The sequence below is a fragment of the Theobroma cacao genome, chromosome 5 (genome assembly GCF_053813885.1).
Source record: "Theobroma cacao isolate CCN51 chromosome 5, ASM5381388v1, whole genome shotgun sequence".
Taxonomy (NCBI): domain Eukaryota; kingdom Viridiplantae; phylum Streptophyta; class Magnoliopsida; order Malvales; family Malvaceae; genus Theobroma; species Theobroma cacao.
The window spans coordinates 38,161,651-38,188,488 of NC_142643.1; the positions used below are offsets into that span (position 1 = coordinate 38,161,651).

At 33.2% G+C, this 26,838-nt stretch overlaps 3 protein-coding genes across 8 annotated transcripts; all 3 read left to right on the forward strand.

The window, feature by feature from the left end:
- The first annotated feature begins 463 nt into the window (after nucleotides 1–463).
- CHR18 (chromatin remodeling factor18) lies at nucleotides 464–13,500 on the forward strand. 4 transcript variants are annotated; one of them, XM_088806854.1, is made up of 28 exons: nucleotides 465–604; nucleotides 1,518–1,568; nucleotides 3,420–3,747; nucleotides 3,868–3,922; nucleotides 3,998–4,095; nucleotides 4,181–4,236; nucleotides 4,393–4,468; nucleotides 4,579–4,645; nucleotides 4,808–4,874; nucleotides 5,027–5,093; nucleotides 5,948–6,031; nucleotides 6,147–6,188; nucleotides 6,289–6,444; nucleotides 7,239–7,316; nucleotides 7,782–7,850; nucleotides 7,949–8,014; nucleotides 8,118–8,246; nucleotides 8,835–8,891; nucleotides 9,346–9,435; nucleotides 9,571–9,636; nucleotides 10,677–10,745; nucleotides 10,819–10,923; nucleotides 11,060–11,185; nucleotides 12,232–12,290; nucleotides 12,398–12,434; nucleotides 12,578–12,700; nucleotides 12,844–12,966; nucleotides 13,110–13,500. In XM_088806854.1, the coding sequence occupies exons 3-28, from the start codon at nucleotides 3,598–3,600 to the stop codon at nucleotides 13,260–13,262; spliced, it is 2,268 nt and encodes a 755-aa protein (XP_088662980.1). In that variant the 5' UTR covers nucleotides 465–604; nucleotides 1,518–1,568; nucleotides 3,420–3,597; the 3' UTR covers nucleotides 13,263–13,500. The 4 variants fall into 4 exon arrangements, with proteins under 4 accessions (XP_088662981.1, XP_088662980.1, XP_017977624.2 ...); XM_018122135.2 differs by having other exon boundaries at nucleotides 4,001–4,095; XM_018122136.2 differs by having other exon boundaries at nucleotides 4,004–4,095.
- Nucleotides 13,501–13,993: 493 nt separating this feature from the next.
- LOC18599281 (uncharacterized) lies at nucleotides 13,994–17,747 on the forward strand. Of its 3 annotated transcripts, XM_018122377.2 has the most exons (4): nucleotides 13,994–16,186; nucleotides 16,293–16,373; nucleotides 16,682–16,823; nucleotides 17,183–17,747. In XM_018122377.2, the coding sequence occupies exon 1, from the start codon at nucleotides 14,253–14,255 to the stop codon at nucleotides 16,131–16,133; it is 1,881 nt and encodes a 626-aa protein (XP_017977866.2). In that variant the 5' UTR covers nucleotides 13,994–14,252; the 3' UTR covers nucleotides 16,134–16,186; nucleotides 16,293–16,373; nucleotides 16,682–16,823; nucleotides 17,183–17,747. The 3 variants fall into 3 exon arrangements, with proteins under 3 accessions (XP_017977866.2, XP_017977865.2, XP_088663024.1); XM_018122376.2 differs by having other exon boundaries at nucleotides 16,682–17,747; XM_088806898.1 differs by lacking the exon at nucleotides 16,682–16,823.
- A 1,454-nt stretch (nucleotides 17,748–19,201) lies between these two features.
- Nucleotides 19,202–23,947, forward strand: LOC18599282 (KRR1 family protein). The gene is made up of 3 exons (XM_018121518.2): nucleotides 19,202–19,530; nucleotides 20,994–22,811; nucleotides 23,083–23,947. The coding sequence occupies exons 1-2, from the start codon at nucleotides 19,258–19,260 to the stop codon at nucleotides 22,776–22,778; spliced, it is 2,058 nt and encodes a 685-aa protein (XP_017977007.2). The 5' UTR covers nucleotides 19,202–19,257; the 3' UTR covers nucleotides 22,779–22,811; nucleotides 23,083–23,947.
- Nucleotides 23,948–26,838: the final 2,891 nt, after the last annotated feature.

The window sequence follows — 26,838 nt, forward strand, 5'->3', positions numbered from 1 at the left end:
GAAGCAAGAATCAATATTGATCAAAGTAATAATAAGCAAGAATCTATATCAAATTAAGTAAAGCTCAAGAACAAATCAAGATATTCAAGAACTTTAACTGCGCTTTGATACCGTGTTTGAACTTGTAGAAAACTTGAGAGAAAAGTCGATAAGACAAGCTTGTGAAATGAGAAAATGTGTATTTTCTTATTATTAGAAAATAACTACTACATCAATATATATACAAGTGTAACAGCCAATAGAAATATAAAAAGAGCAACTAACTCAACTAACTATTCACAATAAAGTAAAAGTAACTAATCTATAACATACTTAAAAAGAAGCCCCAAAGGGGCTTCCTCATTAACCCACAGGGGCTTCCTTATTAACCCACGTGTCAACTGAGCCCATGCCCACGTTTTGAATCTCTAAACCATTTGTGAGTCCAACTTTACAAAAAGAAGCAATCAACCCACGTTTCTGCATCTTTGAAATTCATATATGTTTTCTTCATAACTAGAGAAGCTACATTTTCTAGGAAGGAGTTTTTTACCTGTGAAACTTGAAGGAAGGGCTTTGAAATCTCTAGCATGGTTCTGAAACAAAATCCAATTTGCCTACGATAGTAAGTCATTTGATCCTATTCGTATTTCTCTGTGCATTCCCATCCCCTATTCTTTGACTCTTCAGCTTAGATCTACTTGATTGTTTTCATCTTTTCACCTTTCCTCATTCTCGGCTTCCCCTCGAGTGTACACTATACTTCAAGCTTGCTGTTGGGTCGACTTGGGGAACAATAGGAAATCATGAATTTTGAATATTTGATTATAGATTTCGGTCAAAGAGTTTGGGTTTTTAGGATTTAATGCTGTGTTTGCTTTTTCAGATTTCATTTTGGCCTTTGGATTTTGTATACTGTGAGGACGTGTGTGGTCTGATATGGGTGCCATGTGTAGCCTATTGGTTCTTGCCATATGTCTATTTTGTTTTTTGTTCTATCTTGCTTATTATTCTTCACTTCAATATTTAGCACTTCTTAGATTATAACAAGTTTTTAGTTTAAGATCCTTTCTCATGTCTGTCTTTCTTTTTTTCATGCTTTAATTTTACTGTTCTTTAATTTGAGTTTTGTCAATAATCTATATAGATAATTGATTATTAACTGCTCATTTTGATTTCCTTTCTATTTTTTGCACTCAACTGTTTTTCTTTTTTTTTAATTGAGTTTTTATGAATTCTCATGTTTAAAGAAGTTTTAAGTTATTAGTTGTTTCTAAGACCTCTGCTTTGATTTAAAGTGTTGTTCATGTTTCTTTTTATTTTTGTGTGTTTTCCCTTTTGTTTATTTTAGTGTGAGATTTATATTTAAAATTCCTGTTACAATTTGATCATTCAATTTATTGTTTTTTTTATTTTATATCTATGTAATCATAATTGATGTTAAACAACATAAGAATCATCTTATGAATTCTGATTGAATTCTCATATTGACTTAAAATTAATGTTGTTTTTTTTCTCTTATGCTTTTGGCCTTGTAGTGCGTTTGTCAATATCAAATTCTCTGTTGGTACAAGTTGCTGCTGGAAAGTGTAATGTCTTATGATTATATTAAGTTTAGTTACAATATTTTATTATTTGCTCTGTAGTTTTAATTTATTCATTTCTTTTCTTGCTTAAGTCTTGACATTATTATCTTTCAAATCTTATAAATAAGTTAGTCAAACCAATTAAAAAGTCATACCTTATCAAGGTCAGTTAGAGTAGAGGTGGGCCGGAAGTTAATATACTAAATTAATTAGTTTTCAAAATAAAATACTAAATCAACTGGTTTTGTCAAATCCAATAAAAAATTGGTTGAAATTCTTTTCAAATCTATAACATATTTAAAATGTCGCCCAATGAGGCTTCCAGAGTTAACCACATGGAGGATAGAGAGAGTAAATGGGAAAATATGTTGAAGCAAAGAGAGGGGTGCAAAGGGGTCAGAGTAAACCGCGTGAAGGGCAAATAGAGAGAAAGAGAAAAAATACTGAAGCAAAGATAGGGGTGCAAAGAGGTCCGTGTGTTGCACACAGGTAATATTCTAGTAATCTATAAAAGTTAGAATCACTATGCCTACTATAAATATAACTCGTGCCACACGTCTTGACTTTGTTATATGTACACCATTTGGTTACTTTCTCGATTTACGCTTTCTTCAAGTGTATATCAATTTTTTTTCAAGTATTATCTTTTTTGCTCAATTTAGTAATTATTAAATCCATGAACTAGTATGATTATCCTTTGATCATTTTTGATGTAAAATTTTGAATTCGTCACTCAATGTGATCATATTCAATCAATTGATCATTAAAATCTTAAATCTGTCACTAAATGTGATCATATTCAATCACAAGTATTGATAATGCTTCACATGTGAATTTATAAATCCATGTACAATTTTAAATGTGTGTTTTAATTTTCTCTTTCAACTTATGATTGGCTAAAGTATTGAGAAAAATGCTAAGACTTTCTAGCTGCTAATATACCAAAATAATAATATCTCCTGAATTTTCAATTTTTATTTTTTTTTGAATTTTGAGAAAAGGGGATTTGAACTTGTTTATTAAATAGAGAGATACATCAATCAATAAACTAAATGTTCGAATGTAATTTTCATCTAATTAAAAAAGAGAATTTTGTCTCATAGATTGATTTTCCAAATTTGATAATCAAATGGATGAGATTTGAAAAGTCATAATTGAAATATTACAATATATATATATATATATTATTTTGTAATTTTAAATTTTAATTTAGGTAAGAAATGTTATTTTTGTAAAAATTGATGAAACTCAACTCAATAATTTGGATGAAATCAATAACCTGAATCAAATTCATTTGCAATTTGAAATGGTTTGAAATTTTAAATCAAAATTAAAAAAAATGAAGTAGACCAAACTTTATTGGACAGATCTACGTGTCACCTCTATTGAAATAAAAGTTAATTGTCAAAAACAAATTTAGGTGTTTCCACAAAGCATATCCCTTTCCCTCACTCTTCTGTCTCCTCTCTCTATCCCTACTTCCAAATTGAATCTCAACATTTTAAAAATGCTTTATTCAATCCTTCTAATATATTATTATTATACATTAATAGGAGGAATCTTCTTATAAGTTTTTAAATAATTTATATTTTGTTTATTTAATTCTTGAATTTCATATTTTATTGGTATAAAATCTTTTATAACAATATATTCTTTTTTGATTTGAGATCGTGAGATTTAAACTTTCAAATTTTCAATTGAAATTGCTTTAAAAATATTTAAATACTTTGTATTATATGTATATCTGATTATATTAAATAAAATAAAATAAAGTATATTATTTTGCTTTTACTTTTTCTTTTTTTTTTGCTTTTACTTTTACTGAAAAAAAAAGTATATTATTTTACTGTGCAGTTGCATGTTAAGGATTTAACAAGTCCAGAAGTTTTTCCCTTTCCTTCTCAGTTCCCAGCTTTGTTTGTACGCCACCAAAAAAAAAAAAAGTTACTGCTAGAGATACAGGGCGCCAAACTGAAAGGCAAAAGCAAAGGGCGAAGGCTGAAGCTCCAAAAATTCAAAATTTGTTTGTAAAATGGAATTGGATGAATGGGAGTTGAGCGCTGAAGAATGGGATTATCTTGAAAGAGACGCTTTCCAGAAGATCGCTCAGCAGCGCAACCATTCCTCTTATTCTTCTTCTTCTTTCAATCAAAATCCCATCACCCATTCTCCTTCTGCAAAGGCAGTTACTTTCTCCTTTTTCTTTTTCTTTTTTTTTTTGTGGCATTTTCTGGGTTTTGATTCTTTTTTTCTTTTCATTTTGTGGGTTTTTATTGTTTTTTTCTTTTCATTTATGATTCAGGCTGGAGCTTCATCCGGAACATTGCCTTCATCAATTGCGCCAAAAACAAAACCTGGTCAGTTGCTTTCTTTATGTACTTGTTACTTATGAATTATAAAGCCCACATTGCTTTGAACCAATTTCTTCCCAGCAGCAGATCAATGCTCCAAGGAACAACTACCAAAGCTCTCTGTCAAATTTATCCTCCACGCCACTGGAAACATTGCTGCTAAATTTTCCTATAAACAGGTTTAATGTTTATGTGCATCACTTTCTTTCTTGTGACACTGCTTTTACTTATACACTTATACTCTATGCTTTTATCTTTATTTAGGTGTTAGTTGATGCTTTCCGTAAAATCCCTAAGGCCGCTTGGAATGCACAAGAAAGGTTCCTGTTCTTACTCTCAATTTACATCTGCTTATGCTTTTTTCTTTCTTTATGTTTTTTCCTGAGAATTATGACTCTGTGGTTGGCAAATTTTCTGTCACTTTCATGTTAAGTCAACCTTAGCCTTAGCCTGATCTGATACTGTTGAAACTGCAGATTATGGATGCTCCCGCTATCTTCTTTGTCATCAGCAGAAAAAGTTCTTTGTGAAGTATCTGGTTTTAAAGTTGAGGTTATAACTATTGCAACCTTGTTTTTCTCACATTAACAATACACTATCTTTTTGCTAAATTGCGGAGTTTGACTTTAATATGGCTAACTATTTGTTGTGATGTCATCAAGGTAGAGAATTTACATCCCTTGGTGCAGCGTGCTATTGCTGCTGCCTCTGCACTTCCAGATCTTCGAGGTAAAATTGGCGTCTATAATTTAGTTTGTGCTATGTGTGTAAGAATGTTTCCTTTTCAGCTTCCCCTGATATAAAAGTACTCTTCACTTGTTGAATAAATTTGAGTTTTCTATTGGTGTTCACTTTCATACAATTTCAAAGTTTGTATTTTTTTCCCCCAAGTGTGGTATGACAGGATTCCTAGCTATATTGAATCAAAGCTTCTACCATTTCAGCGAGATGGTGTTAGGTATGTGATAACCGTGGAGATTTTTTTCCAATAGAATGTAGCTTTGTGATGTAATCAATTCCTGTCTCTTTTAAGAAAATGAAAACTTTTACCTTCTCATTCTTTGATCTTAAGTATATGATGTTTTTATTATATGTTATTCCTTGTCTCAGATTTGTATTGCAACATGGAGGGCGTGCACTTCTAGCTGACGAAATGGGACTGGGAAAGACTTTACAGGCAAATAGTATTGAAGTTTTTTTTTTTTTTTTTTATATGAAATGATCTGTTCTTTCAATACCTTTATATGAATTATGTAGCTACATAGTGTCCAACTCTTAATAATAGCGCATCAGAAATAAAGGTCTAATAATCTGCAAGCATTCTCCAAGTTTTTTTTTTTGGAGTGTACCTTATGGACACTCTTGAGTTGCTTTATACTTGTTGACAGCAGTATGTATATGGTTCAAAGTCAACTTTTCTGTAATTTATTCTTTATGTACCAACAATGCTTATAATCAAGATGCATTTTCTCACTGGAAGATAAAACCATGATAAGTGTTCTATGTATTATGATCTTTCAGATGGTCAATATGTTGATAACTAGCAAATTTATTCACGGCAAGGCATTGGAATCTTTTCTTTTGTGGAGCAAAATAGACAAATTTTTAACTTTTATGGAGTAGTTGTTTTGCAATCTTTACACCAGCCGTGAACCTTTACCTTTTTCTTTTGGATTTCAATGACTCATCTTCTATTGTTGCTTTTTGATGTAATTGTCTTCTATCAGTTAAGGAATACTGTGTCACAATGCTTCCTCCTCTTTATCTTTTTCTGTGGATTAGACAAACTATGATAGGGAGTTTTATCAAGGATATATTTTGATGTAGCATGATTTGTACTTTATTGTTAGGATTATGATGCTAAATAATAGAAATTTATATTTTGATTATAAAAACTAGAATCAACTTTGCAAAAGATCATGTTGCATCATATTCTTGAAATTTTACCAAACAGAAACTAGTTTACTGCTTTATGATTTTCATTTTATTTTTCGGTTTTGGGCTGCTTATTGAATCCTTATGGTCTGGCAGGCTATTGCTGTTGCTGCATGTATTCGTGACTCTTGGCCTGTTCTTGTACTTGCACCATCTTCTTTGCGTTTGCATTGGGCTTCAGTAAGTGCTCATCATCTTCAGGTTTAGGTGTCTGAGAAAAAAAATTTTTTTTTTTTTTGGTGGGGGGGGGGGGGGGGGGGGGGGCAAAAATGCTTATAATTTTGCTGTCATGCAGATGATTCAACAGTGGCTGAATATTCCTCCGTCAGATATAGTTGTATGCTATTTGGATTTCTCTCGCAAGTTTTTTTTGTCTCTTTTACCACATGGGAAAATAGAAAAGAAAAATGTAGTTCCTAACTTGTGAATACTTGTAGGTTATTTTTTCTCAAGTGGGTGGATCAAACAAAGGTGGATTCACAATATTGTCCTCAAAATGCAAGGATGGTATTCATCTTGATGGCCTGTTCAACATCATCTCCTATGATTTGGTACCAAAGTTAGAAAATGTATTAATGGCATCAGAGTTTAAGGCAAGTACAATCATTTTTTCTTTTTGAGTTTTATACTCTTCCATATGTTTAACTTATCACCATCTTGCATCCATTGTCTGTGAGTAGAGGTTTGTTGATTAAAGACCTAGTTTAAATGGACATATTAATAAGATGAATAGAAGATTTAAGATGATTGAAGGTTGACTTCAATATGGTGTCTAAACTGTTTTTTTGTTGAAAACATCTAAAAGGCAGCGTTGAGATTATGGATGGAAGCAATTTAAGAAAATGTGGAAACTGAAAACAATTTAATAAAAAGTAACAAATTTAAAAAAGTATGTAACAAAGTGGATTATTCGATCTTTGCTTTGATATATTTACTTGTACAGTTATACTGTATATGATATGATGATGTTATGGATTTTCTAATATGATCCCAACTTTGATGGTAAAGTTGATGATATCTACTCCCTACCTGAACAGTAAGAAGAATTTAACTTTATACTAAAATATCTTGGTTTATTTATAAAGAATTAAAATGACTAAAATAAGGACAAGTTTGGAGGATGGAAAGAAACATTTTCAGTTCTTTTTTATGTTAGAGATTTTATATTCTCCGGAAGGTCCTAGGACACAAATTACATTTTATAAGAACAGTTGACTTAATATTAGATTTGTGGAAAACCTTAGTTGTTTGTATTTGTTGTACATGCACATTTGTGTGTTAGAAAGTACATGACTTGTTCATGTCGCTTAGAGATGTCCTATTTTCTTGGTAATTTTTTTCTGTTCTCATATGCTTCTACCAATGATTTTCTTCCTCCTTTTTGTAGGTTGTGATTGCAGATGAATCTCATTTTTTGAAAAATGCTCAAGCAAAGAGGACAACAACTTCCCTTCCCATAATAAAGGTGTTTCTCTCTTGATAGATGATGAATTGGAGCTTAAATCTGCTTTATTATTGACTATGTTCACACTTAAATGCATGGTGAATTCTTTCATTTGCTGAAAGCATATTCTTCTAAAGCCACTAAGATGCATAGCTCTTCAAAATGCTTCAATTGGCTGGTTTTGGTGAATAATAGTGGATAAGAATTCAATATAGACCATGTAAAGGGTCAGATCAACACTGTCTCATCATTCAGGTATGTATGACTAATGACCAGGCTAGGTGTGGTGAAGCAAGCTGCAAGCAATTCACAAAATGGAACAGAAAATTGTGTAGGTATAATTTCACATGAGATTGCATGTTTTTGATATGGATGAAAAGGAGCATGCAGGAATGATGATAATTAGCTAAAAAGTACTTTGAATGACTTTAGTGCTTGCTGGGTTGTACTTAGTTTTCTCATTGTTGCTTTTGGTTGAAATTTCAGAAAGCTCAATATGCAATGTTGCTTACTGGAACTCCAGCTTTATCCCGACCAATTGAGCTGTTCAAGCAGGTGCTCTGAATGTTATCAGGAAACAATGATTTGCTACATTTAGAGCTTTCTGAAGTTGCATTGTAGTAATTCTGTGGAAAATTTTGTACCATTGGCAGCTGGAAGCCTTGTATCCTGATGTATATAGGAAAATTTATGAATATGGTGACCGTTACTGCAAAGGCGTAAGTAACATTCTTCTGAGGTTGACAGATCTTCAATGTTATTCAAGACTGCCATTACATTAGGTATTGAGCAACTTTGTTTCTTGTTGCACAAATCTTCCAGGGAATATTTGGAACTTATCAAGGTGCGAGTAACCATGAAGAATTGCACAATTTGATGAAGGCTACAGTCATGATCCGCAGGCTTAAGAAGGATGTTCTTTGTCAGCTACCCATGAAGCGTAGGCAACAGGTACAGATATATGCTAATGTTCTGTTGTCTAATCCGCTTTTTCCATCTTGCTAGCCTCACTTTAGAGAGCTTACTTCATATCAAATATTTGAATCATAACAAAAGTTGATTTTTGCGTGTACGATAAATAGCATTATAGTTCTATTGTCTAAAGAATTGAAAAAGTGGGAAGTGGTGCTGAAATCATCATTAATTTATTGGACTAAAAAATATCTTTAAAATTGAATCAGTAAGATTAATGATCTGGCAGCAGTCTGGTGCTGCAGCATTGATATTTGGAAACTTCCTTGTCATGTGTCCTGACTCTCATGTGGCTGTGGGTGTGAATTAAGCATTGCTTCTTCTGTTCTTCTGGAAATTTGTTAAATCTTGAAATTTAGGATGAGAAGGTATATTCTTTTGGCTCCAGAAGAATGCTTAGTCATTCTTGTTCATAATATCCTGTTCTCATTTCTCATCTGCAGTTGTTGATATACATGTATGCAAGTACATTATACCATTGTATGAACGTTTACTTGAAGTTTCTTGAATGGAGTTGAGCTTTTATGTTCCATCTTAACTTTTTAGTAATTTGAAACAAATTCTCAGGTCTTCCTAGAGTTGACTGAAAAGGATATGAAAAAGATCAGTTCTTTGTTTCAGGAGGTAAATTTGCTCCGTATTAGTTGTTTTTCAATTTGAATTTCCTCTGAATCAATGGTGGAATTGTAGCCAACTGTTGAATTAAATTTTTTGACTTTGTACATTATATGCTTATAGTTATATTGATATAGAGATTGGTAAACTACGTAGTTCATTTTTCTCTGATAAATTAATAGTTCAGTATAGGCATCTACTCTCTTGCTGTTGCAGGTTCCCATTTTCTTCAGGTTCAGCTTGTGTGTGGATGTGCCTATAATAGCTAACATTACATTGTTGGATATCAGTGATTTCTCCATCATATTGACTTAATGTGTTTTAATCTTTAATACAATTCTTCTGTTTTCTGAGGTGAAAATGTGCATGTTATTTGTTTGCATCAAGTAGGTTCCTTAGGAAAATTTCTAAAGAGGGATAGGGATCTAAAAGTGCCACCTAATACCGCTGTACTATTTTGTAGTTGAATCTGGTAAAGGGAAAAATCAAGGCCCGCCGGTCAGAAGAGGAGGTTCACTCACTCAAACTTATTGAGAAGAATCTCATAAATAAGGTATCTATAAATGTTTTTTTATTTACTTTAAGTTGAAGTATGTATACATGCACAATTTCTATTTTCATGTTAGCATTGTTTTCCTTTACATTTGAAGCTAGACTAATTCTTTTTGGTCCCGTCCTCTTCCTCCAGATTTATACTGATTCAGCTGAAGCCAAGATCCCGGCAGTTCTAGATTATCTAGAAACTGTCATTGAGGTACATTTTATACTTGTCTTAACAGGGAGCATATCAAATACACTTTTTTTCCTACAATTATCCATCACAAGGATGAATTATATGGCGGTCCACCTCTTATGGGTGTGGGTTCCATCTAAAATTTTGGTGGACCCAACACAATTTATGATTGTGATTGGACAATTGTAAGGAAAAGTAGTAAAAGTCTGCGTTGCTCCAATTCTTCATTTTCCTTGAAGTACCGGTGTCCAACACGTATCCGCTGGACATGGGTATGGAGGCTTGACCTTCCAAATATATGGAAAAACTTATAACAAAATTGAACATAAAAGTGTCGGGTACATACCTCTATCCGTCACTCACCCCCAAGTCTGAGTAACGTAGGTAAAAGTATCATAGTTGATGTGCTTTCGTCTTAACAAATCTATGACTGCATGAAAGACACAGGAAGCATTTTGTGTGAATAAGTCTCACCATGGTGAAAGATGAGCTCAGATCATAGTTATAACTTATAAGCTCAATGCTTGTACTTTTTCTAATCTGCCTGTCATGTCTACTTTAAGTTGCCAAATGTGAAATGTCCTGAAATTTTACATATGGAGTAACAACTAACAAGCCTGTTATTAGTTGTGGAAAATGTGAGATCCAAGTGTATTAGCTCATTTGAATCTCCTTTGGTTGTGATAATATGGACCTTTCATTAGTTGCTGGCAAAGTAGCATCTTATGTTTTCAGTCTGGTTATTGTGTATAAGATTTGAATGGATATTTTTATCAACTTGAAGATTTCATCTTAAAACTGATTTAAGTGGAGAAATCTAGAATGAGGGTCTGCATTTGTTCTAGCTAGAGAGTTAAGCTACCTTAAACTTGAAAGAAGAGGCAGTAAGGAGTCTGGACACCTGACATATCCAGCTCTTGATGCCCTTACTATATGTTTGGGTGACATGTGCTTACAATTAGCATTCTCCATTTTTCATAACCCGTCTAAGTTTACTTCTCATCATGAATTTATTACTTATTGGCCCTTATATATTTATTTGATATAAATAATTCTTTCAGGCAGGCTGCAAATTTCTAATATTTGCACATCATCAGCCCATGATTGAAGCAATACATCAGTTTCTCCTTGTAAGGCCACTTAAATTCATATTGAAATTTTCTCAAGATTGATCTATCCTTATAATATGTACCAATTTTCCAGAAGAAGAAAGTGGGTTGCATTCGAATTGATGGTGCTACCCCTGCATCCTCAAGGCAAGCTTTGGTTAATGATTTTCAGGAGAAGGATGCTATCAGGGCAGCAGTGGTATGGCTGCTTTTGCTTCATATTGTTCTGCTAATCATTTTCATATTTCCTTTCGTTTAGATTTTGATGTAAACCTTAAAATTTTAATTATGGTAAATGTGGTTAAATCCCAGTTCTCTTGCATTGTTAATTGCAGCTATCTATCAAAGCTGGAGGTGTCGGATTGACTTTAACAGCTGCAAGTACTGTTATCTTTGCAGAGTTGTCATGGACTCCAGGTGACCTGATTCAAGCTGAAGATCGTGCTCATAGGATTGGCCAGGTAAGCCACAGGCCAGAGCAGTTATATCTGTGAGGAATTCATTTGCCATGTTATGCAAATTATGACCTTGATATTTGTTTGACAAGGCTGAAGTCTGATGTGTACCTAAAAATTTGCAGTTACATGAGCCTAACGTAATGTAGAACTGGCACTCAGAAATAATCTGAAATTCTCAATCAAATCTCCATCTCATTGTTAAAATAAAAAAGAAAGAAAATTCCAAAATCTCAGAATCACTTAAAACTCTCAAATATAAAAAAATATCATTATCTCATCAATCAAACGTAATTCTCATAACCTACTAGAAACTGAAACAATATGGGTAAACCCTTACCTTGCAGAAACATAAAATATCAAGTATAACCTTGAAGCTGTCATACTTGGAAAACACTAATTAATATAAAATAACCTTAATAATCTAATGTAACCAATCCTAAATGTAAATAAAAATTAGATTGAACCTTTAAAGTATAAGAAAATAGCTAAATAAAATTGTAAAAATAAGTTAATTCTCCTAATAGCTTCCTTTCCATTCTCCATCCCCGGGCCTTCTTGGGGGCCTCATTTTTTATTGCTACCCTTTATGTTTTCTACCAGAATGAAGGGCCCTACATCTAGCATTACTGAGTTTTGATCCAGCTTGACCAGATAGGGGTTACATAGGCTGTACTCCAGTTAAGGACTTTTCATGAAGCCATTGTTTCCATTCAAAATTTTGAAACGTGTGTGAATGGAAGACTACAGGCAGGTTGTAAAGGACAAAAAATTTCTTAAAGTTGTAATTGAATCACAAGAACTAGATTGGGAACTATTTTCAATATTAATCTTCTAATCTTAAAGGGAAATAGCACTGATCTGCAGAAAAAGTTGTTTTTTATTATGTTGTGACTATCAAATGATTTGTCGCTGTGATGATATCACATTAGTTATGACTTCTCTGGAACATGATGGATTTTTTTGGTTCTGCTAGCAGACATTCATTTTCTCTCACTGCTCAGTATCCTATCTGTTTATCCTGTACTCTGACATGTGGTTCATGTTCTTAGGCCTCTTCAGTTAATATATACTACCTGCTAGCAAATGACACTGTTGATGACATCATATGGTATGTGCTTTTGCTACCCCATTTGGTAATCTTGGTCCTCTCTGAATGCCGACAACATGTGTTGATGATGAATGACTACTAAATTCGATTTGTTGTTTACTTTTCAGGGATGTTGTTCAGAACAAGTTGGAAACTCTGGGTCAGGTAATTTGCTTCTCTCTCTTTCTAAAATGAATCACACACATGCACATATAACAAAATATAGTAAGAATTTAGGGGTTTTGTGAAACTCGTTGATCGTAATTTCATTTAGTTGGTATACTGAAGCTCTAGTTATTCACGATTAGATGCTTGATGGCCATGAGAATACCTTGGAAGTTTCAACCAGCCAACAACAAAGAAGTCCATTGAAGCAGAAAACTCTGGATTCTTTCACGAAGCGCTGTAACAGCATCGATGATGCTGGTCAGGTAATTTGCTTCTCTCTCTTTCTAAAATGAATCACACACATGCACATATAACAAAATATAGTAAGAATTTAGGGGTTTCATGAAACTCGTTGATCGTAATTTCATTTAGTTGGTATACTGAAACTCTAGTTATTCACGATTAGATGCTTGATGGCCATGAGAATACCTTGGAAGTTTCAACCAGCCAACAACAAAGAAGTCCATTGAAGCAGAAAACTCTGGATTCTTTCACGAAGCGCTGTAACAGCATCGATGATGCTGGTCAGGTAATTTGCTTCTCTCTCTTTCTAAAATGAATCACACACATGCACATATAACAAAATATAGTAAGAATTTAGGGGTTTCATGAAACTCGTTGATCGTAATTTCATTTAGTTGGTATACTGAAACTCTAGTTATTCACGATTAGATGCTTGATGGCCATGAGAATACCTTGGAAGTTTCAGCCAGCCAACAACAAAGAAGTCCACTGAAGCAGAAAACTCTGGATTCTTTCATGAAGCGCTGTAACAGCATCGATGATGCTGAACATCAATCCAAGCTCAAATACCCCAGGCACTGAGCAACCTACTCAAAGTACTATACCTATATTTTTGCCCCACTTGCATAGCAAGACATGTACCGTACAGGCACATGGAATTATTAATGTTGTACTAATGAAACACATTAATCACTAAATTAGCACTATCTAATCATAATATCACCACTTAGGGGATATGCTTGGTACTCGGAATGTAACGTAAGCTTCGTTGGATTGGCGTTACCCTGGTAATAGAATCCATTGGCATATTTAATGTTTTCGTTTGGATTCATAGAAAATATTTCTCATGTCCGAGTGGAAGGATTTCTTTTTGTATTGTTTTAAGCCACCACATGATACTCATATTGCCCTTCAGTATTAAAAAAAAAAAAATGATAATTTACATACAATGCGGAAGTCACTTCTTCCAGATAAAGAAGTCAAATTTGTGTCAGATAGGAGATCTGTTCGTCAAAAAACAGAGGAAAAGTGATTTTAGGGGATTTTACTTAGTTTTATTTGTGATTAGATAATATAAATCATGTTGGTAACAATTGAGTTTGATATGTTTGTTATATATTGGTTATAAAATATGAATATTTATTGTTCATTTATATCTCTGTATTTAGGCATTTTATAATATTTCCCAAAAAATAATCATGTCTTCTTCAAACAATAATTATGCAATAGATTATGAGTTTCAATTTCAAGAAAAAAAAATATTATAGATACGGTCAAAGAGTTGCTATTAGAATATCTGAATATGAAAATGAAAAACTCTATTTTATTTATCAAGAGACAATCGCTCTTCAATAATGAGTTAATCACTAGTAATAAATAAAATGTAATATTGTAAACTTCACCGACCCAAACTTGATAAAAGCTCGAATCTCCGTTTTGGTAAGGGCGAGGAGCTTGACAAACCTGTCCGACCCAAACTTCAACATATATTGTTGGTTTAACCAAGGCTTCACCGAGGAACACTTGGCTCCGACTGAGAAGCGGAAAGTCGAAGAGGAAGCTCTCGAGTGGATGATGGGGAGGTGGAAAGGTGCTTTACGATCTACTACTCATCTTCAACAAATGGGTAACTCTAAATCCACCATATCGATCCTTTTCCTTCTATTTACTCGTCGCCCAATCCTTCATCTTAAAAGGGCTGGTTGCTTTTATTTCCAAATCTCTTGTTCTTATGCTACTATTAGTTCCCCGGACACTGAAACTTCTGTGAATGTGAGGGGGAAAGGCAAGCATCAGTTTCAGTTTGATAATATTGGTGAAGCCTTGACGTTGTTTAATCGGATGATTCATAGCCATCCCCGCCCTTCTATTATTGAATTTAGCCGGTTATTAGGTGCCGTTGTTAGAATTAAGGATTATGTAACTGCTGTTTCCCTTATTAGACAAATGGAATTGCTGGGTATTCAACACAATGTCTATACTCTCACCATATTAATTAATTGCTTCTGCCACTTGCAATGTGTGGATTTCGGTTTCTCTCTTTTGGGAAAAATGTTTAAACTCGGTCTCCAGCCTAATGTCATAACATTCTCCACTTTGATTAATGGACTCTGCATTGTAAGTAAAGTAGCCCGTGCAGTGATGTTGTTCAATGACATGGTCAGGGAAGGGTATCAGCCTAATTTAATTAGTTATAGTACGATAGTAAATGGTCTTTGTAAAATAGGTGATACTAGTGGGGCTATTAGATTGCTAAGGATGATGGAACAAAGAGGTTGTGCACCTAACATTGTCACATACACCACCATCATTGATAGCCTTTGTAAGGATGAAAATGTTACAGAGGCTTTGAAACTCTTATCAGAAATGAGAGGTAAAGGCATCCCATCAAATATTGTCACTTATAGTTCCCTAATTCATGCTATGTGTAATTTGGGGCAGTGGAAAGAGGTTACTAGTTTATTGAAGGAAATGGTGGCTAACAATGTCATGCCAAATGTTGTCACCTGTAATATATTGCTTGATGCACTTTGTAAAGAAGGGTTGGTTTCAGAGGCTCATGATGTGGTTAAGAAAATGTCTCAAGAGGGTGTTGGATCTGATATTGTCACATACAATACGTTGATGGATAGCTGTTGTTTGCGTAGTGAAATATACGAGGCAAGAAAGATATTTGATTTGCTGGTTGGCAGGGGTTGTGCCCCTAATATTGTTAGTTACAATGCTTTGTTCAGTGGATATTGCAAAGCTAAGAGGGTGGATGAGGCAATGAATCTTTTTCATGAGATCTCTGATAAGGGATTTATTCCTGATGTTGTTACTTATACCATTCTTATAAATGGAATGTGTGAAATCGGGAGACTTTCGGCTGCACAAGAACTTTTCAAGGAGATGTCTGCCAATGGGCAAATTCCAGATCAAATGACTTACTCAGCTTTGCTAGATGGCTTATGCAAACATGGTCACGTTCATGAGGCATTGGAATTCTTTCAAGCAATGCATAATAGTGGGTTGGAACCTAGCATTTTCCATTATAGTATTCTACTTGATGGCTTGTGTCAAGTTAGGGAGTTTAAACTAGCAAGGCAGTTGTTTCGTCAAATCTTTGCCAAAGCATTGCACCCAAACATTTATGTGTATACTATTATGATCAAAGCACTTTTTGAAGAAGGGCTACCAAATGAAGCACAGGAGTTGTTTAGGAAAATGGAAGAAGGTGGCTGCCTGGCAAATAGCTGCTCTTATAACACAATGGTCCAGGGATTTCTTCGAAACAATGACATGTCGAGTGTCATGCAAATTCTTCATGAAATGGTTGACAAGGGATTTTCTCTGGATGCCCCCATGGCAGTCATGCTAGTTGATTTCTTATCTACTGATGAAACAAATCAAACTTTTCCTGAAGTAGTCTATAAAAACATTGAAGACTATCAAATTGTAAATGTCAAGTGATTTCTTCCCAGTCAATATCCGGATAGTAAATTCTAACAAAATTCCCATATTGTGTAAGTTTCCATCAATGTACATCTTTTCCAACATTGAGGAAGCAAGCAATATTTTACACCTTGTGTTCTCATCCTATTGGGCTAATTTTGTGTGTGTTTTTTGCAGCATACCTAGGTGGAAATGCACCAAAGCTGGAAGCTCAGCTGTAGTTTGCCATTTCTTCTGGTTTTGGGCTAGGTTTTGATGGTAAGTATTTTCATTAGAAGAACAGTTAAAGATTGTCTATGAATCCTCACAGCTAATTTACCATGTCCTCTAGAGTAGTCCATGCACCAGAAGCAAAAGCTGATTCTTTGTATATTTACCTGGGTTACACATATATGACTATTTCCAATATCAGTAGACTTAGAATTTAATGTTGTATGTAGTGTCAAATCTACTCTTTCTTGGGTTTTCTTTTTGGAGCACCTTTGGAGTTGAAGGCAGAATTGCATCTCTGGCTTTGAAATTTCTTTCTCTGAACTAATTATCTGTTTGATTTAATGATTCTGTAGGCTAGTGCCAGTCATAAATCTGCTTCATGGTGATTTACAATCATTCTGAGCTAGAGCTTCTAATTTGGGAGGATCAAGTAATTGGAACTTTTTGGAAGAGATCAGCATAAATTTGAGATAGTCCAGAGCAGCCAATGTTGATGTGTGGTTTGAGTCACTTGCATTCTATGAAAAACTTGTTTTTACTATCTACTTTCAAAAGCTGGAACCAAGGGCCAAAAAACTCCATTTGCAAGGGGTTCTTGTCTTGTTTTTTTAAGTATTCATTTACACTCTTCCCATAATGGATAGGTTGCAGTTAATTTGGATTGACTGTATATATGGGAGGTGTTGCTGATTCGTTGTCACAAAATAGATCTGAAAAATTCACTTATCCTTGCAAAACTTATGGTCCCAATCCGTTCGGCCCCTTTCTGATTAGTTTGCTACTTTTGAAGGCTGTGGCAAACCATTGGAAGGAAAATTGAGATTGATTTACTTTTCTGTTGGCATAAAATATAGGTTCGACTACGGCAGAAAGGGTTGATAATCCAAAAAACCTACAATTGAACCACTAAGAAGCAACTGCAAAAGTATTGGGAGATAGAAGAATTTTCTGTGGCAATCAGTGCGTAATGAAAGAAGGTTTTGGCAGACATGTCTTGAGGTATTTGAGGTTTGGAATCATGCTCAAGGTGCAGAAAGTTGACTTGCTGGACAAATCAACAAGATGGAAGGAATAAGCAAGCGAGATGTTTTGCTGTGACAGCAAATTGGGAAGAATACATGGAATCTTAAAAGAGCAAAGCCAGGGTAGCATGGGTGAGGAATGTGCGATGACTTGGTCATTTTTGTCTAAACTCTTAATATTCTGTGCAAGCAGAGTTACACTGATTAATTGATCAAAGATTTACTACTTAACAAATGGTTGAGTAGTTGAAGATATTTTTGCTGATATGCTACCAAAAATTCAATTAGTAATGTATTGAGGAAGCAAGGTTGGAGCCTGCTGAACTTGTTTTGCTTTTGAGTGTTAGAAGACAACATGATACCCTTCTATCTTTTATTTTGCTTAATTCTCATTTAATACCCCATATTTTTTAATTGTAAATTTTTTATTATTATTTGTGATTTTTTAATTTTTAATTTTTATAATTAATTAATTAATGGATAAAATATCCTTATCTCCTAAGTTTTATTTATAATTTTACAAAGATCTATTAGTATTGAAAATAGACTGTTCGTTTTAAAAGTGTAAATAGTATTAAAAGATAAAATGAAATGTCTAAAATACTTTTCACATAAATATAATTTAACGGCAGCATGTATAATATGGGGAAGGGTATATATTTTTTTCATCTTTTATTTTTTTTCTCGTTTGATTGGCAATTATCTCAAGAAATAACTATAATATTGATTATTTTTTAAAATCATCCAAAAAGCTTAACTATCTATCATTGTATTTACTATTTTATGGTTGGGGAATAGCTTTTAAAATTGATAAGATTAAAATTTCATTTATAAATGTGAAAAATTATAACTCTAAACATTTAAATATTTTCTTTTTCTTCTCATTTTTTCACTTCTTTCCCTCTCTTCTCACATTCTTACCTCTTTTTCTCTCTTTAACCTCCAGTCGTTAGCGAAGGTAAGCACGACAACTACGAACAACGATGGTTCCAAGGCTAAATATGGTAAAAAAGCATCGATTTAGTGCTCTTTCGCAAAGTTTGATACAGGAGTTGCTGGATCTAGGGTCCACGGTCTGATCAAATCATAGGAAGTGCCAGATTTGATGCCTCTTGATGGTCAAATTCGACTACATGGTGCATCAAATTGATGTTTCATTATGTCGGTCACATTTCTAGCAGTCGACAAGGAAAAAAAAAAAAAAAAGAAAATTGATTTAAAATTAAAAGTTTAAAAATTAATTTTTAAATGATAAAAAATTAAAATTTTAATTATAATAATGTTTAAATTATAAAATAAAATATTAATGTTTAACTTATTAAATTTTATTAATATATTAAATTTTTATTAAAAATATAAATTAAAAAATAAAAAATACAAATAGAGAAAAAATAAAAAATTATGGTTGAAGTTAAGGAATAAAAAAATAAGTTTTATTTTAGTAAATAAATTTTTATAGTTGAAAATAAAAATAGAGATTAAAGACATTGATTAGGGAAAACTAAACACCATTTTTGTCTAAAAAGGAATACAACATTAAATTAACCGAAATATTAACAATTGATTAAGATTTATTTGTTTAACGAAATATGTATTAATAAATCTTTGTAGAATTATGGATAAAATTTAAAGAGGTAGTTGTATTATTATAATAAAATTTAAATTACTTCAAAAGAAAAAAAATTCAAAATTTAAGCAAACACTTAAACAGTGCATTTAGTAGTTAGTATTGTTTCATGTGCTATTAAAAATGTAAATAAACCAACGTTGGACTATAGATCCGAATTTAAACGGGTCGACCCGCCCGTAGTTGAAAACCTGATTACGGTTTTTATTATTACAAGTAACTGCAAAAACCTAATCCCTGCAATCAGTGAAAGAGGGGAGAACGACAAAAGCCAAAAACAATGGGTGTGAAACTATTCAAAGACAACGAAGATGCACAAAACGATGACATATCGAAGATCGAAATCAACAAAGAATACGCTCGAAGATTCAAGCACAACAAGAAACGGGAGGATCTCCAGAGGTACGAGGAGCTGAAGAAGAGAGGACATGTGGAAGAATCTGATGATGAGTCAGATGAAGATTCTTCATCGTCTGATGGTGAGGATGAAGGTTTTGATGACAAAACTACACTCAGAAAGAAAGATGAGGATTTCTTTAAAGCTTTAATAATGGTGAGGAATTTCTTATCACTACACCTTCTTTAGTTATTTTAAACTCTAATTGTTGTCGTATTGTCGCTTTTTGATTTTTAACTGATTATGAGTTTGCTTTTTACGATTTTATTTTGACTTTTCTTTTTTTTAATGAAGAAAGAAGCGAACAGTGAGATAAATGTACAAAGTTTTTCAGGCACTGGGACTAGTTAGTGTGTTGGTAGGCTTTGCTTCACAAATGAATGGAAGAATTCTTCAATCTAATTGCCAAGTTTCATATCTGCCTTCTTATTTAATTGTAAAGTTGGAAGGAGTCTAATCAATTCTCCACTTCTTAATTGGTTGTTAAATTTAAGTTAGCAATGGACTCTGCTAGAATGATCCACAAATGGGATTGGATGCAGCAGCTGTGTTTTCAAGTTACATGCCTAGGCAATGAGGCGCATTGCAAATAAAAGGCCTTGCACCCCTTTGGGAGAAGTGCCTTTGATTGCACAAACAAGCGTGCCTGAACTAAGTATCATTTTGGTTTCTGTAGTTTTTAATTTATTTATCAGCTTTTCTTCTAATTGTCAAAAAAAGGCTAATATTAGCTCTGGTACATGCACAATTTTTTTGTTGAAGATTGAAGTGAACAAAACATTGAGCTATCTCTGATGATGATTTTTATCTTTGCAACACGTTAAACAATATAAGTGAAATCATAATTTTTAACTTATTAAATACAATGCATAGAATTTTCTTTATCCAATATATTATTTATAATATTAGCACCTTACTTCACTTAGTGAGCACTTATTATGTGCCTGCACGATATTTGAGTCGGTTGAGTGCCTCTTTTGCCCCGTGTGCATCGGGTGGTGGAGTTATGTTACTCCAACTACAACTCTTCCTTTTCCATCTAGAATCAGCATCTATTCAACAGCTTGAAGTTGACATGGATATGGGGCCTCAACCGTCCAAATAGAAGGGGAAATTTACAAAATATTGAACTCACTAGTGTTGTCAAAGGCACAAGGTGAACTCTAAGTGCTAGGACCCTTACATCACCTGAGGCACAAGGTGCAAAAGCACGTCCCCAAGTGAAGCAAGGTGCTAATTTCTAAAAGATAATTAATATGTACAGGACAAAGAAAATTCTTTGTATTATGTTTAGTAAGTGGAAAATATATTATTTTGTTAATAAGCATTGTAGTGTTTACTCCATTACATTGCTAAATGTGTTCCAAATATCAAGAATATCATAATTAATGTCAACAAACAAAGTTCCAAGTTTCCTTCACTTCCATCTACAATAAAAGATGTGCATAAATTATATTATTTAATTTTTATTCCTGTAATTAGAGCTGACTGACTTGCTTTGAATTGAGGACTTGTAAGTAATCTGAGATTACTGTTGTCTTTTACTACATTGGTATGAAAACTGAAGCTTGGCTAATTTATCAATGAATTCTTTTTGAAATATCAATGTTCTAACCTAGGTGAGAAGCCATGACCCCAGATTGAAGGAAAAAGATGTCAAGCTTTTTGAGTCTGATGATGATGAAAGCAGCAAACAAGAAGAAGAAAATGAGCCGAAAGAAAAGAAAGATAAGAAGGCAATGTATTTGAAAGATGTGGTGGCAAAACACTTAATGGAAGAAGGTCCAGATTTTCAGCAGCATGTTGCTGTTAATGACCTGAAAAAGAAGGTAAAGAGTTATGATGAAGAACAAGAAGAGATAAAGAAGGCTCTTTTGGATGCAACAGAAGAAGTTGACAATGAAGATGATGGGGATTTCTTGAGAGTAAAGGAAACAAAGGGTAAGGATGAGGGGGAAAAAGAAGATTTGGGTGATGGAGAGTTTTCAAAGAAGTTGGAAGAGTACTTTGGGGAAGATGAGAAAATGGATGAGAATACGAAGTTCTTGAAGGAGTTTTTCAAGAATAAGATGTGGATAGATAAGGAGAAGACGGCTGGAGATCTTGTGGTTGATAATGAGGCTGTGGATGACGCATTGAGGGATGAAGAGGAGATTGAGAGGCAAGAGGGGTATGAGTTGGAGTATAACTTTAGGCATGAGGAGAATGCAGAGGATAGAGTGATAGGGTACTCTAGGAAAGTAGAGGGATCAGTGAGGAAGAAGGAGAGCAAGAGGAAGGTACAGAGGGAGAGGAAGGAGGAGAGGATGAGGATTGCAGAGATGGAAAGGAAGGAGGAGTTGAAGCATCTGAAGAATTTGAAGAAGGAAGAAATTAAGGAGAGAATGAAGAAGGTTATGGAGATTGCAGGCATTAAGAGAGATGAGGAGTGTCCATTTAGTGCTAAGGATTTGGAGGAAGAATTTGATCCTGAGGAGTATGATAAGATGATGAAGGCTGCATTTGATGAGAAGTATTATGATGATGATGATATGGAGTTCAATAGTGATAGTGATGGAATTGAGAAACCAGACTTTGATAAAGAGGATGAGTTGCTTGGACTTCCTAAAGGATGGGATGTGCTTGAGTCTCATGAAGGGTTCTTGGCTGCAAGGGAAAGGAATAAACACAAGTTACAGAAGGGTGGGGGTAATGATACTGAAGGAGAAGAAGAAATGGGAGAAGAGGAGAAGGGTGAACTCAAAAATGAAGAAGAAGAAGAAGAAGAAGAAGAAGATGATGATGATGATGAGGGCAAAGAACACAAAAATGAAGATGAAGAAGATGATGAAGAAAGGAAGGAAGAGGAGATTGAGGAAGGTAAGCGGAAAAGGAAGCGTAAATTGTCTATTGTTCAGAAAGCTTTACAGGAAATGTGGGAGGAATTTTATAATTTGGACTATGAGGATACTATTGGAGACTTAAAAACGAGATTTAAATATGTCAAGACTAAACCGAATAGATATGGGTTGAAGCCTAAAGAGTTATTGACATTGGACGAGAAAGAGTTGAATCAGTATGTGTCCTTGAAGAAGCTTGCCCCGTATACGGATAAGGAATGGAAGGTACCCAATAGTAAGAGGTACCAGCAGAAATTGAGGATTAGGGAGCTTCTCAAGGAGAAGCAAAATTATCAAAAGGCTGGTAAGAAGAGGTCAAGAGATGCTGCTGAGCAATCGACTTCAAGAATTGGTGGTGGCAAGGAAGATAAGAAAGCAAAATTGGAGGATTCTGATGGCAATATGCTGAATTTATCTAACCAGGGCAAGAAAAAGCGTCGTCAAGCATCTAACATATCAGAGTCAAGGCGCAAGGCATATGGAATGATTTCTTCTAAACCAAAGAAGAACAAACTGAAGCACTGACCAGCTAGAGTAATTCGGTCTGAGTCAGTAGAGGTATTTCCTTGTGAGATTAGAATTTTATTCACTTATGTTTAAAAACTTTATTGTTGTGGGTTGTTTCTTTATGATGTATCTGATTAAATTGCGCCCCTCCCCCCCCCCCCCCCCCCCCCCCTCTCCCCTTTCTCTTTATAATAAACTAATGGAGGAAGTTGAGATTGTGTCATATACTTGATTTTCTTATGCAGATAATTAGTAGCACACCTTACTAAGCTTTTCTGTTTGAAGAATTGGCTATTAATTAAAAATTTTTCTCAATATGTAGGTGAAATAATGGTACAAACTGGGTTTGATTGTGCGCTGGTCCTTGTTTCTCTGCATTAACAAGGGGAACTGCAAAAGAAAGGAGAAGACTGTCAGAGCATGCAAAATTTTATCTGCATACCCCATACAAGTGAGAGATAGAAGTCTATTGAGAGGTTCATAAAGGGCTTAGGTGATATATGCAAAAGAGCTTGTTGAAACCAATGCTTATTGAAAGACGAGAACTTGGAACACCTTCTTGGCAGTTGCCCATTTTGTTTTTAGGAGGGGGGAGGGGAAAGTCGAGGATATCTGCCTGACATTTTCTTTTCTCCTTTGGGCAGACAGACTGACAAAGATTATATAGTTTAGGATTTTTCTCATGACTTCCTGTTGATTTTTATACTACTAGTTTCCAAATCAAGATACTCTAGTTTAGCCTTCTGCAACATTTTGCCCTATGCTATAAATGCTTCTTTTTTTTGTCAACCAACTAAGGTCATATATTTCTATAGCCAATCTTCCTGAGGTTATCTACTAAATGTTTTAGATCCCCTCTGGGTTGCTATGCTATTTGGATGTTACTTTACTTTTTTTGTGCTAGGCAATTATTTTTAAGTGGACAAATGCCTGGATTTTGCAGGAGCTGCGATTAGAACCTTAGCCCTGCAAGATTTTCACCCCTAGGGGTGTTGAAGCGTTGGGACCAGGCCCCATCCTTTTCTGTATGGTACTTAGGCAAGGGAGAATGTTATCCTTCGATTGTGACAATGTCATTGGTTGTTACCTTGGTAAATGATGTTGGCTTATGAACTGCCTCTTCTCCCTTTGATTTTGCTGACAGTGAGATTCAATAAATATGAAGATATAAATTCCTTCTCTGGAAATTTTTTTTCCTCGTCTTGTTTTCCCTGAAGAAAAATCTTTGGAACTGAAAATGAAATACTAAATGCAGATGATAGAAGTAAAAAATGCATGTCAGTTTGTAGAACAGAGTAGGACCGTAAAAGTAGCCTGGATATCATTTTGCAATTGTTCGAATGCAGATTGAGAAAGGTAGAATGAGATACAGAGCACACATACAGGATTGAGAAATGATTGCTTAACGTGAAACGAGATATCATTCACATGATCATATAAGGTTGCATCTATGAAAGTTAGAGGCAAAAGTGGACTCATCCTCAGAGCATGGCATGGTTGGGCATGAGGTATACCGTAAACCATTTGCATGATGCTTTGATGAATCCTTTTGTATATTTGCTGAATTGCTAAGCTGAACATACAATGTGTAGAGGATTGATTGAATGGTTTCAGGGAGCATTATATTGATGTCAGTGAGGCTACAGAGAGGGAACCAAAGGGAATGTCATGAGTAAATGAAAAGCATGAACATGCTTTGAAGAGGGGAATGCCATAAACTCTAAACTGGTTGCAGGATACGTCCGAAAAGGATACTGGTCTCCTGTTTGGAATTTTACCTGGATGAAGGCAGTGAGGACAGGGATGATAAACACTAGAATGGCATGATGAGAAGCTGGAGTTGGCATTTTTTTGCACCCAGTAACATATTGCACTGACGATAATGGGTTGTTGGCTTGGAAAGATCCTTCTCCATTCTCGGCGAACTCGTGTCGTTGCACAATCTGCCATTGCATCCTGAGTAAAAATTACAAAACACTATCCTGGGGACTAAAGCTGGTAATTGATGCATGTATAGTTGGAAGGATTAGATTTGTTTTACAGATGATTCGTATCTTCTCTTGCGCCCCACCATGTAGGGTAAAATGTTGACATTTGCGGCAATGATTCAGTGGCAAGATAATAAGAAGAAAGAGATGGCCAGAAGGGTGAGTAGATTAAGACAGCTGCTTTCGTGCACTTGATATCTTTCTAGGTTTAGACTGTTGTTTGGTCAATAGCCAAAATGGGCAGATACTGTTATATTTCTACACATTCATGTAAATAAAATGGAAAGTTCAGACCTTCACACTAGCAATGGAAACAAGCCTTCTAGATAGGAGTAAGGGCTTTTGCTTTTTGTTTTTCCCCTTTTATACTACAGTATTCTTTTTTTGTTTATAACTATAGTTTTGCAGTCAATTTGCTCATATTTAAATTTATACCATTTTATAAGTAGAAATATATCATTCACTTTATCCGAAAAAAAAAAAGGAAAAGAATTTTGTGTTGTTGGCATTCATTCTTACTATTTAGTTTAATTATTTTACCATTTGATTTCATTTGTTTTAAAAGTAAAAGTAAATTTCATTCTGTTTCCAATTAGTAAGAGGTTTCTCTATTTAATTTTAGAACTTACGATTGAATTTGATTGAGTCTTAAAAGAAGTTGAGCTTTTATGTAATTTAGAATAAACAAAAATATTATGAAATGTTTCATTATATTTTACATTAAATTTATCAAACGTTATTTTAATTATAATTTTAGAACAATGTTATTCAAAAGGACATTTCCTATTATAAATAATGTATTATTATTATTTTTTTGAATTTGATAAAATAATACATTAAATAAATTTAACAGACCTTGTTTCTCATATCTCACGCATTTCAGCTTCCAATCCCTCAACATAAACCCTAATGGTACGTTTGGTTAGCGGAATAAACAAGAATGGAATAGAATAGTTATTATGTGGGAATAGAATAGAATAATTATTACTTAGTTTGGTATTATAAAGGGAATAGGACATGAATAATTATTATGATTTATTGTAGTGTTTGGTTGGTAACAATAATTTTGAAATAATAAAGGAATAGAAAATAAAAAGACAAAAACATCATTTATTATTTATATGACATTTTATTTTTATTAGATTTTTTAAATATTAATAATCTAGAATTTAATTAAAATATTAATAATTAATAATTTAATATATTAATATTTATTTAATTTAAATATTGTTATGATTAATTTTTATTTTATTTTATTTTTAAAATATTAATAATTGATAATTTATTTAAAATATTAATAATTGATAATTTCAATATTAATATTTATTTATAATTTAATTATTTATATTTTAAAATATTAATATTTTATTTAATTTAAATATTATGATGATCAATTATTTTATTTTATTTTATTTTTGAAAATTAATAATTGATTATTTATTTAAAATATTAATAATAGATCATTTAAATATTAATATTTTATTTAATTTAAATATTATTATGATTAATTTTTTATTTTATTTTTTAAATATTAATAATTGGTAATTTATTTAAAATATTAATAATTGATGATTTAATTATTAATATTGTTTACCTAATTTAAATGATATTATGTTTATTTATTTTTAATTTATTTTGTTTTTAAATAGGAATAATTTATAATTTATTTTATTAATAATTGATAATTTAAATATTAATATTTTATTTATAATTTAATATTAATATTTTATTAAAAGTTGGTATTAAGTGAGAGAAAGAGGAGAGAGAAAAAAAATAATATTTTATATAAATAAAATTATAATTTTTTAAATTTATAAAGAGTATTTTTGTTTTTTTTTAATTTTTGATTTTATTGTTCAATCATGAAATAACTAATATTATGAGAGAGAAGATGGTATTAACTATTTTTTGATTTTGAAAGATTTTGAAGAATAACCATTCTTATGAAATGATTATTCTTTAGACTATTTTTTAATTAAATAAAAAAATTAAAATTTTTTGAAAATAAAGGAAGAATGACTAACCAAACATGCTATAAAAAGAATGAAGTCGCAAGAGAAAGAAAGGAAGACAAAAAAACGAACAACCTG

What these genes read in the sequence shown, in the direction of transcription:
- LOC18599281 (XM_018122376.2), top strand. Translation starts at nt 14,253, where the DNA reads ATGATGGGGAGGTGGAAAGGTGCTTTACGATCTACTACTCATCTTCAA.
- LOC18599282 (XM_018121518.2), top strand. Translation starts at nt 19,258, where the DNA reads ATGGGTGTGAAACTATTCAAAGACAACGAAGATGCACAAAACGATGAC. An exon ending in TCTTTAAAGCTTTAATAATG is followed by an intron (nt 19,531 to 20,993) that starts GTGAGGAATTTC and finishes GTTCTAACCTAG; the next exon opens with GTGAGAAGCCATGACCCCAG.
- CHR18 (XM_088806854.1), top strand. Translation starts at nt 3,598, where the DNA reads ATGGAATTGGATGAATGGGAGTTGAGCGCTGAAGAATGGGATTATCTT. An exon ending in TTCCTCCGTCAGATATAGTT is followed by an intron (nt 6,189 to 6,288) that starts GTATGCTATTTG and finishes GAATACTTGTAG; the next exon opens with GTTATTTTTTCTCAAGTGGG. An exon ending in ACTGTTGATGACATCATATG is followed by an intron (nt 12,291 to 12,397) that starts GTATGTGCTTTT and finishes TTTACTTTTCAG; the next exon opens with GGATGTTGTTCAGAACAAGT.